Source organism: Haplochromis burtoni, unplaced genomic scaffold, assembly GCF_018398535.1.
Source record: "Haplochromis burtoni strain Fernald_Lab_line unplaced genomic scaffold, NCSU_Asbu1 Contig_13, whole genome shotgun sequence".
NCBI lineage: Eukaryota > Metazoa > Chordata > Actinopteri > Cichliformes > Cichlidae > Haplochromis > Haplochromis burtoni.
Window position 1 is genome coordinate 1,588,046 of NW_024582374.1, and position 12,791 is coordinate 1,600,836.

The 12,791-nt window shown below is 41.4% G+C and overlaps 1 protein-coding gene across 4 annotated transcripts in view; it reads left to right on the top strand.

Moving 5' to 3' along the window:
* farp2 (FERM, RhoGEF and pleckstrin domain protein 2) overlaps positions 1–12,791 on the top strand; it is a 30,362-nt gene that overhangs the window by 9,231 nt on the left and 8,340 nt on the right. For 3 of the 4 annotated variants that reach the window (XM_005919774.3, XM_005919775.3, XM_005919777.3), the window contains 12 exons: positions 1,225–1,267; positions 1,347–1,425; positions 1,768–1,865; positions 2,341–2,455; positions 6,120–6,267; positions 6,370–6,465; positions 6,565–6,728; positions 6,818–6,886; positions 7,038–7,095; positions 7,266–7,518; positions 11,950–12,134; positions 12,371–12,460. In XM_005919774.3, the coding sequence (XP_005919836.1) occupies positions 1,225–1,267; positions 1,347–1,425; positions 1,768–1,865; positions 2,341–2,455; positions 6,120–6,267; positions 6,370–6,465; positions 6,565–6,728; positions 6,818–6,886; positions 7,038–7,095; positions 7,266–7,518; positions 11,950–12,134; positions 12,371–12,460 (1,398 nt within the window). The remainder of the gene's footprint in view (positions 1–1,224; positions 1,268–1,346; positions 1,426–1,767; positions 1,866–2,340; positions 2,456–6,119; positions 6,268–6,369; positions 6,466–6,564; positions 6,729–6,817; positions 6,887–7,037; positions 7,096–7,265; positions 7,519–11,949; positions 12,135–12,370; positions 12,461–12,791) is intronic. The other variant, XM_005919776.3, reaches the window with a different exon arrangement.

The following is a 12,791-nucleotide window of genomic DNA, read 5'->3' on the forward strand; positions in this document are numbered from 1 at the left end:
TGTTTAAGGAGTAGTCGCCCCCAAATTTCATGATGGCACTACATATCTGAAGTTTCTAAATCCTGCTTGGTTTAGCAGATTTTTACACTGGATGGCCTTCCTCAAGCAACAATAAGGGGTTTATGTCTCCTCTCAAAATCAATCTGGGCATATTTTGCTTGTTAGACAAATGTGTAAACCACTGCACCATGGGATTTTAAATGACGTACCAAAAAAAGCTGTGAAAACAGTCCAAAATCCTCAGATATTCAGTGCTGCAGAGTAAGATGAGAATAAGCCTCAAATTGGCACATTTGAAAAGCTCGTGTGTTTGGAGGGTTTGCTTATTACATGTTTGGTAAATCAATACTTGGAATACTTGCATTCTACTCATTTCGTTGGGTTTCCCATAGATATGGTTTCAGTACTTTGCCTCTGATTATTTCTACACATGCATTTGTACACTTCCAGAACCAATCAGCGAGTCTGCTGATGTAATCCTGCCCACGTATCGAGCGACACACCCATCACTGATTGCGTAGTGGTTGTGTAGTTGGCTTGACGCTAACTTTAATGTTGTCCTTATAGTTGATGTCCCCAATGTTTTCTCAATTTCAGTGACATTCCTCGACCAGCACATTGCTACTAGTCAGTCTTTGTGGGTAGTTTTTTTTTTTTTTAAAGTTCAAGTGTAGCTATGGGATATCCAGGTCAAATGCAGGTTTTTATTTATGTATTTATTTGTTTTTAAACTTAAAACAACATCAGATGATAGCTGATGGTTTCAGGAATGTTTTGGCAAATATAATCCCTCTTTTATGCTCTACACTGACCATTTACCAAAGCCTGCTCAAGTGTGGTTAGCCAGTAGAATTGGAGTAGAAGCAGAAACCAGAAAGCTTTTTTTCCTTTTTAATAGAAATTTATATACAAACTGGCACATGTGTGACTAGGAATTGAGTAGAATTCAGGCAGCAATCAGCTGATACCAATTTCTCAGTATGTCTGTCTGGATCGAGCGCATTCCTCCCTCAATCAGCCCCAGATGTACGGCTTGAGCAGCCTCCTACACTGAAGCCAGTGTTTTGCCAACAGCATTGTGACATCTCTCTTCTGTTTCAAATGGGGCTGAAGCAGCAAACAGTCGCTGTGTTACAAGGGAGTCACTGAAGTTATCCTGCCACCACCTGTCAAAGTTATAGTTCACATTATGTTCTATTATTTTTATTTATTTTTTCTCTTTAGGTTTGGCTGGAACCCACAAAACCCATTTCAAAACAAGTCAGAAGTAAGTGAGGCTGATTCTTAGCTCTGAATCCACCTAATAAAGTGTTTTGGGCATTGATAATCTGCTTGTGCGTTTACAGGACCAGCAAATACGCTTTTTAGACTGTCAGTGAAATTCTTTCCCCCCGATCCGGGTCAGCTGCAGGAGGAGTACACCCGGTCAGTGACTGTAATTTCCTTTTGAATATCACTTTTATCTCTACCTGTATGAGGAGCTGGAGGAACATGGTTTCTGTTTTTCCTCCCTTTTTTTTTTTTTAAAAATAGAAGCTCTGTTATGCTTTGTCTTCTTTAAAATTACTTTTTCTGCAGTTAAAAACTTTGTGATCGTTGTTTTTCCAAGAGTTATTTGTTTAAATGGCACTTAAGGTTCCTAAAGATGCTTAATCCATGATGAGCTTAGTTTGTGCTTATTTACTTCTCATGAACATAAATAGATGGACACTTAGCTTATGACTGTGTGTGTGCAAATGCTTTTTTTTTTCCCCCCCTCTCCTTTAGGTATTTATTCTCCCTGCAAATGAAAAGGGATCTGATGGAGGGCAGGTTGATCTGCACAGAAAATACTGGTGCCCTGCTGGCCTCTCACCTTGTCCAATGTAAGTTCTTTCTGTTTTTGTTAAAGCCGACAGTGTTATCAGACTAAATTAAATTATGCAGTAGTAAGAGCACTTGTAAAATCTCTAGTAACTGGTTTGCTCGATTTGTTTCAGAACATAATCCTGTTCACAGAAACCACAGATCTTAAAAGGTTCTTTTCAGTATTTTCTTATACTCTGTAAAAAAAATAAATAAAATAAAAAAAAATAAAAAATCCCAGGGTTCAGTGTGTTATACCTCCTCTTAAAGGTCTTTTAATACTGTTTTACCATTTTTAGAGACCAGATGAGAAAGCGCAAATGTCTAGATTCAAAAAGCAATTCTTATGGTAATTTGCAGCAAATTGTGTAGGGAATCATTTGTGAGCTATAATCTAAAGTAACAGCAAATCTACAGGTCGCAAAAGAATAGAAACAATCTGTTAAAACCTGAAATGAGCGTAGTCTCGCTTCGTTTTCTCTCCATAAATCACAGCGGAGATCGGCGACTACGATGACACAGCAGACAGGGAATACCTGAGGATAAACAAGCTGTTACCTTACCAAGAGAAAGTACAAGAACGGATCATGGAGCTCCATCGCAGGCACCTGTAAGTTTTGTCTAAGTGAAATCTTTCTCCCTCTTTTCCAAATTGCTCTAACCGTCTGACTCCTGTAGTTCGGTTTATGGCTGCTTTCCTTTCTCGCATTCCTCGCGCACTCAGAATACTTGAATCTGACCTGTAAACGTAAACAGGGATGCGAGCCTTGTTCCTGATGTCATTACCAAAATTAAAGTCAGCCAGACTTTCAGCTTCTTCAGACGGTCATGTAGCGACTTTCACGGTAGACCAGCCGCCTGCAGATTGTTCTGATGCAGCTACTGACTGTGCACTTCTGAGAATAAATGCAGTTCATTATTTTCTCCAGATGACCACATGTTGAGGCGATTTGAAACAAGTTAACTATGACATCGAAGTCGCTTCCAGGCATTGCCATCATATTGTGGGTTTGTTAGATTGGCCTGCAGTGAGGATGCAGGGGAAATGCAAACGATCACTGTGATACCATGATTGGTATGGATGATAAGAAGCTGAATTTTCATACTGGTAGATGAAAAATAGCACGGGTTTATTTCACTGGCAGATGAGATGCAAGCTTCAGATTAAACAAATGATTTTAGCTTTTCCTCTTAAAAGTGCACACGCACAGCAAGTACTGTAGTACTGGCTCATTTATTTAGACCTTTTCTTCTTGTGGAGCTTTGAATGAGTCACAGCAAAAAGGTTTTGTTTCTTTTATCTTGTACTGGGTTACCCTACAGTCGATCGTCTATCTGAAACAAGCCATTTTAGCTCCTTTCCCCCTGCTTCAACCCAGCAGTCGGTGATCATACCTCACCGCTGGCGACACATGTTGTCGTTATCAGCGTGTGCGTGTTCTAATATTGAAACACGCTGAGAAGTATGCTTTGTGCAAGCCTGTTATCGCACAATTTTTCCAGCAGATGGACTCTGGCTGTGTTTTTATAATGCGCTCTGTGCTGTCTGCAGCACATGTTGCAGAATCCGCATCAAGGCTGTGTGACTGTTTGTGAAACGCATTTCTGCAAAGTAAACAAAACCAAAGCAGTGAGCCCCAAAAGTCCAGATGCATCTTGTATGGAATGTACCATTGGCCTATATAAGACATGGGATGCATAGCCTTGTTGGTTTGACAGGCAGGGGTTATACTCAGCTGCAAACAGACAGCTGCAGTCACCACAGGCAAGCAGTCATTATGTTGTATTGTCTCTTTCCAAGTCTGCCTAAAGACGGAGCGTGCAGACGGAGCCTTGCGCTCTCTGCTTGATGACTACATTTACGTCACTCAGATAGAAGTGGTCCCTCGCTGATGTGGAAACTGTAACACCCGCATCAGCCTGTTAAGTGTTGCTTCTTTCAGACATCTGAGTTTCTGCATTACTGTGTCTCCCTGGTTTTATTCAGACATGCATAAACCATTCTGAAAAGAGTCACTGAGTGTTCAGCATTTGACTAAACACTCCAGCATGTTGAGTATAAAGTTTCTTGGTTATTTTGTCCCGTTCTCTAAATGGGTTCCAGCTATTTGGGCATAAAAATGTGTTTAAATGTCACTTCCTAAGCTTTACATAAAACCATCCCACGTGATTACTCATGTTTGGCTGTCTGTAGCCATTCTTCCACTGCACTGTAGCCCTGCACTTTTCTACAAAACATCTGATAGAGGAGCATGTTTGAGGCTTCACTGCTACGTTTGGGAATCATGTTGTCCCTGCTGCATGCGTTACCCAGACAGCCCCACAGAGTATTTCCAGCAGTGCAAACTCCTCTCAAGCATGCCAGTTCCTGCTGTGTGCCACTAGTAAATGTGGGGAGGAGAAAAAAGAAACACATATTCGCCCGAAATAGCTTAAAATTCATGTGTGAAAACAATTTGTTAGTGTGACCGCCCTCAACCAGCCTTGTACGACTATAAAGAAATAAGACCCTTATGTAGGAAGATGCTGGAGACTTATTCAACATGTTTATTTGTTCAGGTGTTTGTTTCTGGATGAGCTCGAATAAATAGTCATTTCCTGAAAACTGATCTTGAAACTTTAGCACCCAGGCGCAGTGCACTTTTTTCTTTTTCTTTTAATGATGTTTAACACGGTTTACTGTAATGAGGTCAATGAAGTGTGACTATTGAGTGTTCTTGCTAAACAAACCACAGTGAGGGTTTTTCCCAGTTTTCAGCGTGTTACAAAACCTCTCACTCCACTTTTCCCATCATTGGCTCCCATGCTAAAGCAGTGCTATCCTGTGGCCAATGGGGACTCTTTTCAACCCAGTGTGTTAGGCAGCTCTAAAGACTTTTGCTAATCTTCCCTTGGTTGCCAGCGTGGAAGCACAAGCAACGAGCTCCCTGGCCTAATCCTTTGCTCTGGCCGGTCTATTAGCCATAAGGCCAGTAGGGCAGGGGAGGGCCCTAAGGAGATTTAACTGCTTAACAGATGAACAAAATTAGAAGACTGTGATGATTGGATGGATATGTCTTCCTAACATGCTGTTTGGTTGTAATCGCACCATTTTTAGATAACTAAAATCCTCGAAATTATAAGGGATTTAAGGTCGCGCTGCTCGCTCTAAAGTTCATGCTGTCGTGCTCGGTTTCAATTTTATGTGGCAACTTTATTTTTTATTCTTTAACTGTACGCATTTATAGTGTAGTGTTAAACCGAACACTTTGAATGCTGTAGATGATTATTGCCCAACTTGATGAGAAATAATTTAATAAATTAATGGGGTAGACAGTTAATTTGATTAAGGGAAGATGTGAATCACAAGACCGTAAAGTGACATGTTGGTGTGTTTATACAAGTGATCTAGAGCAACTCAAAGTTGCTAAATTACAAACACTACATGAGATACTGCAAAATGATTTTTATTTATTTTTTTAATCATTTCACTACACGGATGGGAAGATTTTTAAAAAGCAGCGTTTTAAGCCCTCTGGCACTAGGCTTTTTATTTTAAACACCCAAGTTTAATCGGTAACAGCCAGAAAGCTAAAAATGGTGTTCCCAAGGACTGAAACTACGTGGGAACACTGTTAACACAAAACGACTTCACATTCATATCAGTAAATTTGACATTTGCAGTATAACTTCCGCCTGATCAAAATAGTACATTTAGATTGAATGACAGCGTCACGGCTGAGTCGGTGACTGTGATTCTATTGACAATGCGCTGAAATTTTTTTTTTATTTATTTATTTATTTTTTTTTAAGCTCATCTCCCAATTTTGTTGCAACAAATGCGATTGAGCTGCTTGGCTGTAATCTGTAGTGTAAGCACTGACTGTGATTAACAGAGGCATTGTCTTTGTGCTAAACAAGCCATAATGGGGTGTAATTGGCATCTAGCTTGTTCAGTGCTAATGCAATTATTTGGGAGGTCTCAGTTCCTTCACTGAAACACATCAGTAATTTTTATTTACTGAATTTGGCAGGAAACAAATCTGTGACGGGCCCTACTCTACATTAGGCCCATCATAGTATCTTTCTCCTGTTTGTTAAATCTGCTGTGTATAAAGCCAGCACGTTACACAGAACGTAGAGCCAAAAAAAGGGTTTATTTATGTGCACATAAATCTGAACCTGTCAGTGGACCACTGAGAGGAACCCTTCCACCTGTGCACTGTAAGAACAGCACGTAGAGGACCTGCTGTTACAGTGAGTATTAATAACTTCTGTTATGTTGTTGATACCAGGGGGCAGACTCCTGCTGAATCAGACTTCCAGATCCTGGAGATCGCCCGTAAACTGGAAATGTACGGCGTCCGCTTCCACCCAGCAGCTGATCGCGAAGGCACCAAGATCAACCTCTCTGTCGCTCACATGGGCCTGCAGGTTTTTCAGGTGACTGCTGCTCTAAATCCAAATGTCTTCCTTGTGCATATATCCTAACAGTGTTACTGATGATTGTGTCTGTCTTTTATTCCACCTGTATTTCTCTCTCAGGGCCACACAAAAATAAATACCTTCAATTGGTCCAAGATTCGCAAACTGAGCTTCAAAAGAAAACGTTTCCTGATCAAGCTTCACCCAGAAGTCCATGTAAGTGTTATCAGTGTCCTTCAATCTTAGATTTCATATACACTGAGACTGAGACCAGATGGCTGTATGCATTCTGCTTCTTATTAATCTTTGTTTTAGGGCCCCCATCAGGACACTCTTGAATTTTTGATGGGCAGTCGAGACCAGTGCAAAGTCTTCTGGAAGATCTGCGTTGAGTACCACTCATTCTTCCGACTGTTTGACCACCCACAGCCCAAATCCAAAGCTGTCCTTTTCACTAGAGGCTCCTCTTTCAGATACAGGTATTGACTAAAGACATAAAAATAATGCCATGTGTCACTGTTACTGGTTTAGTACATTGAAGTGGTTTAATTAAAACTCTTTCTGCCAGCGGAAGGACCCAGAAGCAGCTTGTGGAATATGTCAGGGAAAATGGAGCAAAGCGGACCCCTTACCAGAGGTATGTGTGTGTTTGAGTTTAGACACACAATTTATCACAAAGAGAAGCCGTTTCTTTCTAATTCTTCTTAAGCATCCACTGGAAGAGAAATCTGCATAAAATCATAACGGTAATTGTTACAAGATGACATGGAGATCTTATTTTCTTTCAGAAGGAACAGTAAAGTAAGAATGTCGGCTCGATCCCTCGCAACCGATGTGCCAAAACAGGTAAATACTGCAACATGTGGTGATAATACAGCCATAGATTTGTTTAATGGATAAGCTAACACGGATCTTTTTCTCCCTTTATCTCTTTCTGCTGTCCTCTCTGGTTTTGTTTTGTTTTTTTGTTTTTTGTCTCTCTTCTGTGTTGCTTTGTTTTTGGTTTTTTTTTTCAGAGCTTTTCATTCAATGACAGTCTCAGGTTCCCGGGCTCGTCTTCTTCCGCAGCCGTGACTTTCCAGTCAATGCACATCCCTAGCGTTTTCCCGCTAACAGAACGCCAGCCCCAGCCTTTGACCGCACTGAGTCAGTCTCCAGCACCTTCTCAGCAGCAGCAGCTTCAGTCCCCTCTGCAAGCCACCAGACCCCCCAGCCCTCCGAAGGAAGAGCCCATCAAGCCTACTTCCCCGTCACCCTACGCTTTTCAAGGTGCCCCCAGCAATCAGGCAGCAGGACACTGCAGCCCCTTGTTTGTGTGTTCAGAGAGTGGCACCGCTCAGTCACAGCCCTCCAAAAATGGCAATGAGGATAGTGAGCGTGGGGCCAAGTGGGGTGGAGGGAAGAGGACGGGGTTTTTTACACCTGAGGCTTTTGAGGCAGAGCTTTTGCGTACTAAACAGAACCCCATGTTCTCATTGTCCAGCTCACCACTGCAGGTTACTGAGGAGTTCATTGATGACGATCCCACTGAGATTTCCTTCTATGCCGGGGGTGTTGAGGCCTACTCTTTTGGGCTGGAGGATAAAGTAGATAACTTTGATTTAATGGAGGAACTTGAGCTTAGCAAAAACCGGCTCTTTAGTGTGGGAATTGAAGATCTGAATGGGAACCCCAATCCCTTCCCTGACAGTATTGTAGGTCACTCTGAGACTAGTTCTTTGGTTAACAACCGCTCAGAGTGCAGCTCCTTGGATAACCTGGGGCTCAGCTCTGCAGGGGAGTCCATGTCAGTGGGCTACGGAGGAGCTGACACCTCCTCGCTTCGCCTGCCTGGGTCTGACATCCAGTCGGAGGCCAGCTCCATGGTCAACTTCCCAGCGTACTCTGTACGCTCGGAGAGCAGCTCCGCGGTGCAGTTCAGTGACCTGGTGGAGCAGCTGGAGCAGCTCAGCTACCCGCCCACTGCCACAGAGGGTTCAGGGAACGGTAGCTCAGATTCAGACTCCGACTGGGGCTCTGACAGCGTCCTTCCCCCTGAGCAGAACCTATTTTATAGCAATCCTTTGACGGGAAACAGTGGAATCGAGGGGTTCCTCCTGCAGTGTCACAATCTGCAGGCTCTGACACTAGCAGACCCCTCTGGATCCCCACATGTTAAAATGTAAAGCACTTGAAGACAGTCTAGGGCTGTCCAAATGTAGAGATGACATTATATTACCTGAATTATGCTTCAGCGGGAAATCTGTGTGGTAACCGGAAACTCCTCTTAACCCTACACCATAACCTTCCACATCAGTCTCTGCGGGCTGCATTTCTCAAGAGGTGCACGTCTGGTTATGTGAAAGGTTAAGAGGAGTTTTTGGCTACATGGCAGATTTCCTACTGAAGCATAATTCGGCACATTTCACCATTGAACCAGCACTTAAAAGATGTTTGTAGTTGTTGAAAAAGATGGGTGGTTCTTCATCATCATCGCCATCACCTGAACTTTGAGGCTTCTCAGTGAAGACACCACATCATTTCACTTTGACCTTCCCCATACACAACTTTAGTTGCAGGCAGTGCTATAATCTTAGCTTTTATTTCCTGCCTTGTCTGGTTGAGGAGGTTCTTTTATTTTTAACATCATTCCTATCTTCTCTTGGAATTTGGCTCTTATTTTTACGAGAGCCTCGAATGCCATCTCTTTTACAGTTGTCTTCTCTGTAACATTTAGCCTTTTAAGAGAAAATATTGAAATGCATTTTGGAAAAAAGCATTTATTTTGGAAGCTTGATCTTTTTTAAGACACAACATGACTCCTGTTAAAACGCTAATGTACGCATTAGCATAGGACAAGTTATCCAAATTACCTTCCACTTGAATAGTGAGTGTTTAATGGAAAAGTTATTCTTCTGTGTGTAAAGTTGATCACTTGAGATGATGGTTTCAGATAATTTAAGCTTGTAAGTAATGCAGAATTTTTAATAATTTTCTACTTTTTAAAAAAGAATTCTGTCCTGACCTACAGGTTGGAATAAAAATGAGCTAAATGTACTTAAAGTACTTAACAAGCATTTAACTTCTTAACTACTTGTTTGTTTTTAAAAATAATATCTGGCACTTACTGGGCAGTGTAGAGTTTTCTGGTAGATGGTAATCTGTGTCTAATCTCAGGGTTGAAAAATGAAACCAATATTAGTCCCTGTTCAAATGAATATTAAAGCCCCCCCTTTAAAAAAAAAAAAAAAAAAAAAAAAAAAAAAAAAAACACAGGGCATGCCATTAAGTCTTTTTTTTTTTTTCTTTTTTCCCTGCCCCACTTGTACCTTGCTGCCACCTGCTGGCGAAAGTCAGCATTGTTCACATCCCAAAATCCCCAGCTGTGGTAGTTTTCTTTTGTTTTGATAGGTTTAGAATGTCTATATAATTATATTTTTAGAAAGCCAACACCAGCTAACATTTTAACTCAGCTCAACATGAAAGAAGAATGTAAACGGTGTACTGATGAGCCATTAAGTGCGCCGTTAGCACCACTTTCTACAGAATGAATGTATCACCTGTTTGTGTGTAAGGCTTTAGTGTTTTAAACTTCTTGATTAACAAATGAAAGCAGAGCAATGAAGCACCTTTTCAAACATTTGATCAGACCTAAAAACTTACAGGAAATCCTTTTGATAACTTTTTTAGGAAACAGGGGTTTTTTTGGGGTTTTTTTTTTTTTTGCACATTTCTAAGTAATTTTATAGGAAAAATCCAGGCATGTCGGGTTATTAACACATCAGTGTGGACAGAATATTTCCCTGTAATGTTTGCTCGACTGAGATATATCTGGTGTAAGGATTTGTAAGGGCTGATTCTACATTTAACCCAACTAAGATGACGATGATACATGCTTTGATTTTCATCTCTTTAATGTGCCCGAACTCAATTCTACTTGATTTTTCTGTACATTTTAGAGAAACTCCTTTTTTGTGTGCAGCACTTGCACCTCAATGCAGTTTTTTATTTTTTTGTAATCAGTAGACACCAGATGGATAAATCTCATCTGTCCTCATTGTCATTTTGAAGGATGGGCAAAACACACCCAAAGTGTTTCTGCAGACTCTGCAGTCACGGGTGTGGACGGGTGTTTCTGTGTCACCATGGAGTAATCGTATTTTGCTTCAGAGTTTTCTGATCTGAAGGATTTGTCTTGATGGCTCTTTATTTTTATTTTTTTCTACCATGTGATTCTTCCCACTTAACTAAAGTTTTCATTAACGACTAGCTGACAATTATAACCAGCTAACCTGCACTTAGACACCAAGTAATCACACCTTAATCCTGAACATGTATATTTTTACTAATCATAAACAGCCTGTACTTAATGTTTTGTATGTTTTTACTTTAAAGAATAAAGTAATCACTTTTGGGTACCATGAATGTCAGACTTAAAATTCTTTAAAGTTGCAGATTAAACTCAAAGGAGTAGTAATGGTGGAACACAAACCCTTTTGGTGTTGGATATTAGCTTAATGGTCAAGAACGTGGAGGATGAAGTTTACGTATGTTGCATATAATATATCTGCTGCTGTATCCTGACATTGTTTTAGTTGCAGGAACAACTACAAATCAGTTTTTTATTGCGCACAAATCTGTCATTCAGCCAAAATGTTTGCATTGACTCATTAATATCCTACACTGACACCACTCCCTGGTGTGTTCAGAGTGTATCGCATGACACTCCAGGGATCCTGCTAACGTTATTAGAGGAAGAATTCGATATACAGCAGTTTTCCGTCATATTTGAGGCAACAGACGCACATGCTGTTGGGGGTTGGGTCGGACTTGTACACAAGATTCCTCAACCTAATTCCAGCTGTGTGTGTGTGCTCGCGCTCTCTGTTTGGACGGGCCTTGTGCCAAGTCATTCCACAGCAAACCCCCCATCCTCCCGCTGTGGAGCCCGACGTCCGCTCCCTCTCCTCCCCTCGTGTCAGTCCCTGTGGTGGGGGCACTTCAAATAAACTATAAACAACTGTTTGCCCTCCAGACAGGCCGCATTCCTGATAACTCTTTGCATGAGCAATTATTTCCGGGTCGAGTAGTGAGTCGTGGAGCTGTCTTTTTTTTTTTTTTCTCCTCCCAGCCTCCTCCCCCCCCCCCCTTCCCTCTCTAATAGAAGTGGAAGAACAGCTGTGGTGACCCATGACTCGGTTAAGATAATGACCTGGCGTTTCATCTGCTTGTTTTGTCTCGTGATTTTCTGTGCAGAACAAAAGCAGCAGAGCCGGTTCTCTGCCGTGAATCGAGCCTGTGTAGCTTACTGTTTGTCTTCCTCGTAGAGGGCGTTTGAAGCCAGGGCAGGAGGGGGAAAATGTGGGAACTATTACTTGCCTTTGTTGCCTTCCCTTTATTTGTGGCTTGTGTGTGTGATGAACTTGGATTTGTTAGAATCTGTGGCTTTGTTTTTTTCTTTAATAGGAAATGAGATAATTTAGGGGTGGAAAAAATGGTTTGGATGAAGATCAATTTTAATAGTTGCGTACAGTTTCTGAAGGAGGTCAACTACACGCAGAGGTCTTGGTTGTCTTAAGCTCTGCCCTGAAAAGCTCATGTTTAATCTGTATAATTAGTTTTTTAACCCGTCTTTGTTTTTATCCTTTTACTGAAATCTGACACAATATAAAGTGATATAAAGATAAGCATTTTATAATTTTAATTTTCCCTCTTCCACAGATTCAGTGGTGGACAGCCCTCAGCTCTCCCCCGTTGCCTCCAAAGGTCCCCTCTGCCTGTCGCCCTCCTTCCAGATGTCGAACCTCAGCCTGCCGGGCCAGACCCCGTCGCCCCTGCAAAGCCCCATCCTGAGCGAGGTGGGCAGCAATGCCAGGCTAGAGGAGGAGGAGGAAGGCAGGAGGAAGGTACACCTCTTACATGCCAATCCTTCCAACAACCTGCCTCACAACCATAAAGCACGGAGTACACACTCACTCACTCAGTCAGTCCCTCTAATTAACAATGGGATGGGAGGTTTTTTGTTTTTTTTTTTGGGGGGGGGTTGTTTTGTTTTTTTTCAGTGGAGGGAAAGTTAGTTTTGCTTAAAAGTTTTGAGTTTATTTTTGACAGCACGAGTGTTAACTGATGTCTCTCACCGCAGCGATATCCCACCGATAAGGCCTATTTCATTGCCAAAGAGATTCTGACCACAGAGCGAACATACCTGAAGGACCTCGAGGTCATCACTGTGGTAAGTTTTTCTTTTGAAACTTTAAGGACATTTGGACAAAATCAATAAAAAATATATATACAAAAGCTGTAGGAGCGAAAATGGGTAATCAATCTGAAATTGTGCAGTTCTGCTGTGTCATGCATGTATGAACTTCTATTAACATGATATCATTTTGCATAATACATGCACATGCAGTGTTTCCATGTGTAAAATTGAGTTTAACTCAGTGTGTTGCATATTGATGATGCTAATTGTTTTGGATGTTTTTCTTGGGGTTTTTATATTACTGGGTAATTCAACCTTCAGTCCTTAAGATGCGAAACTGGCATCAAACCCTATAATTTATATT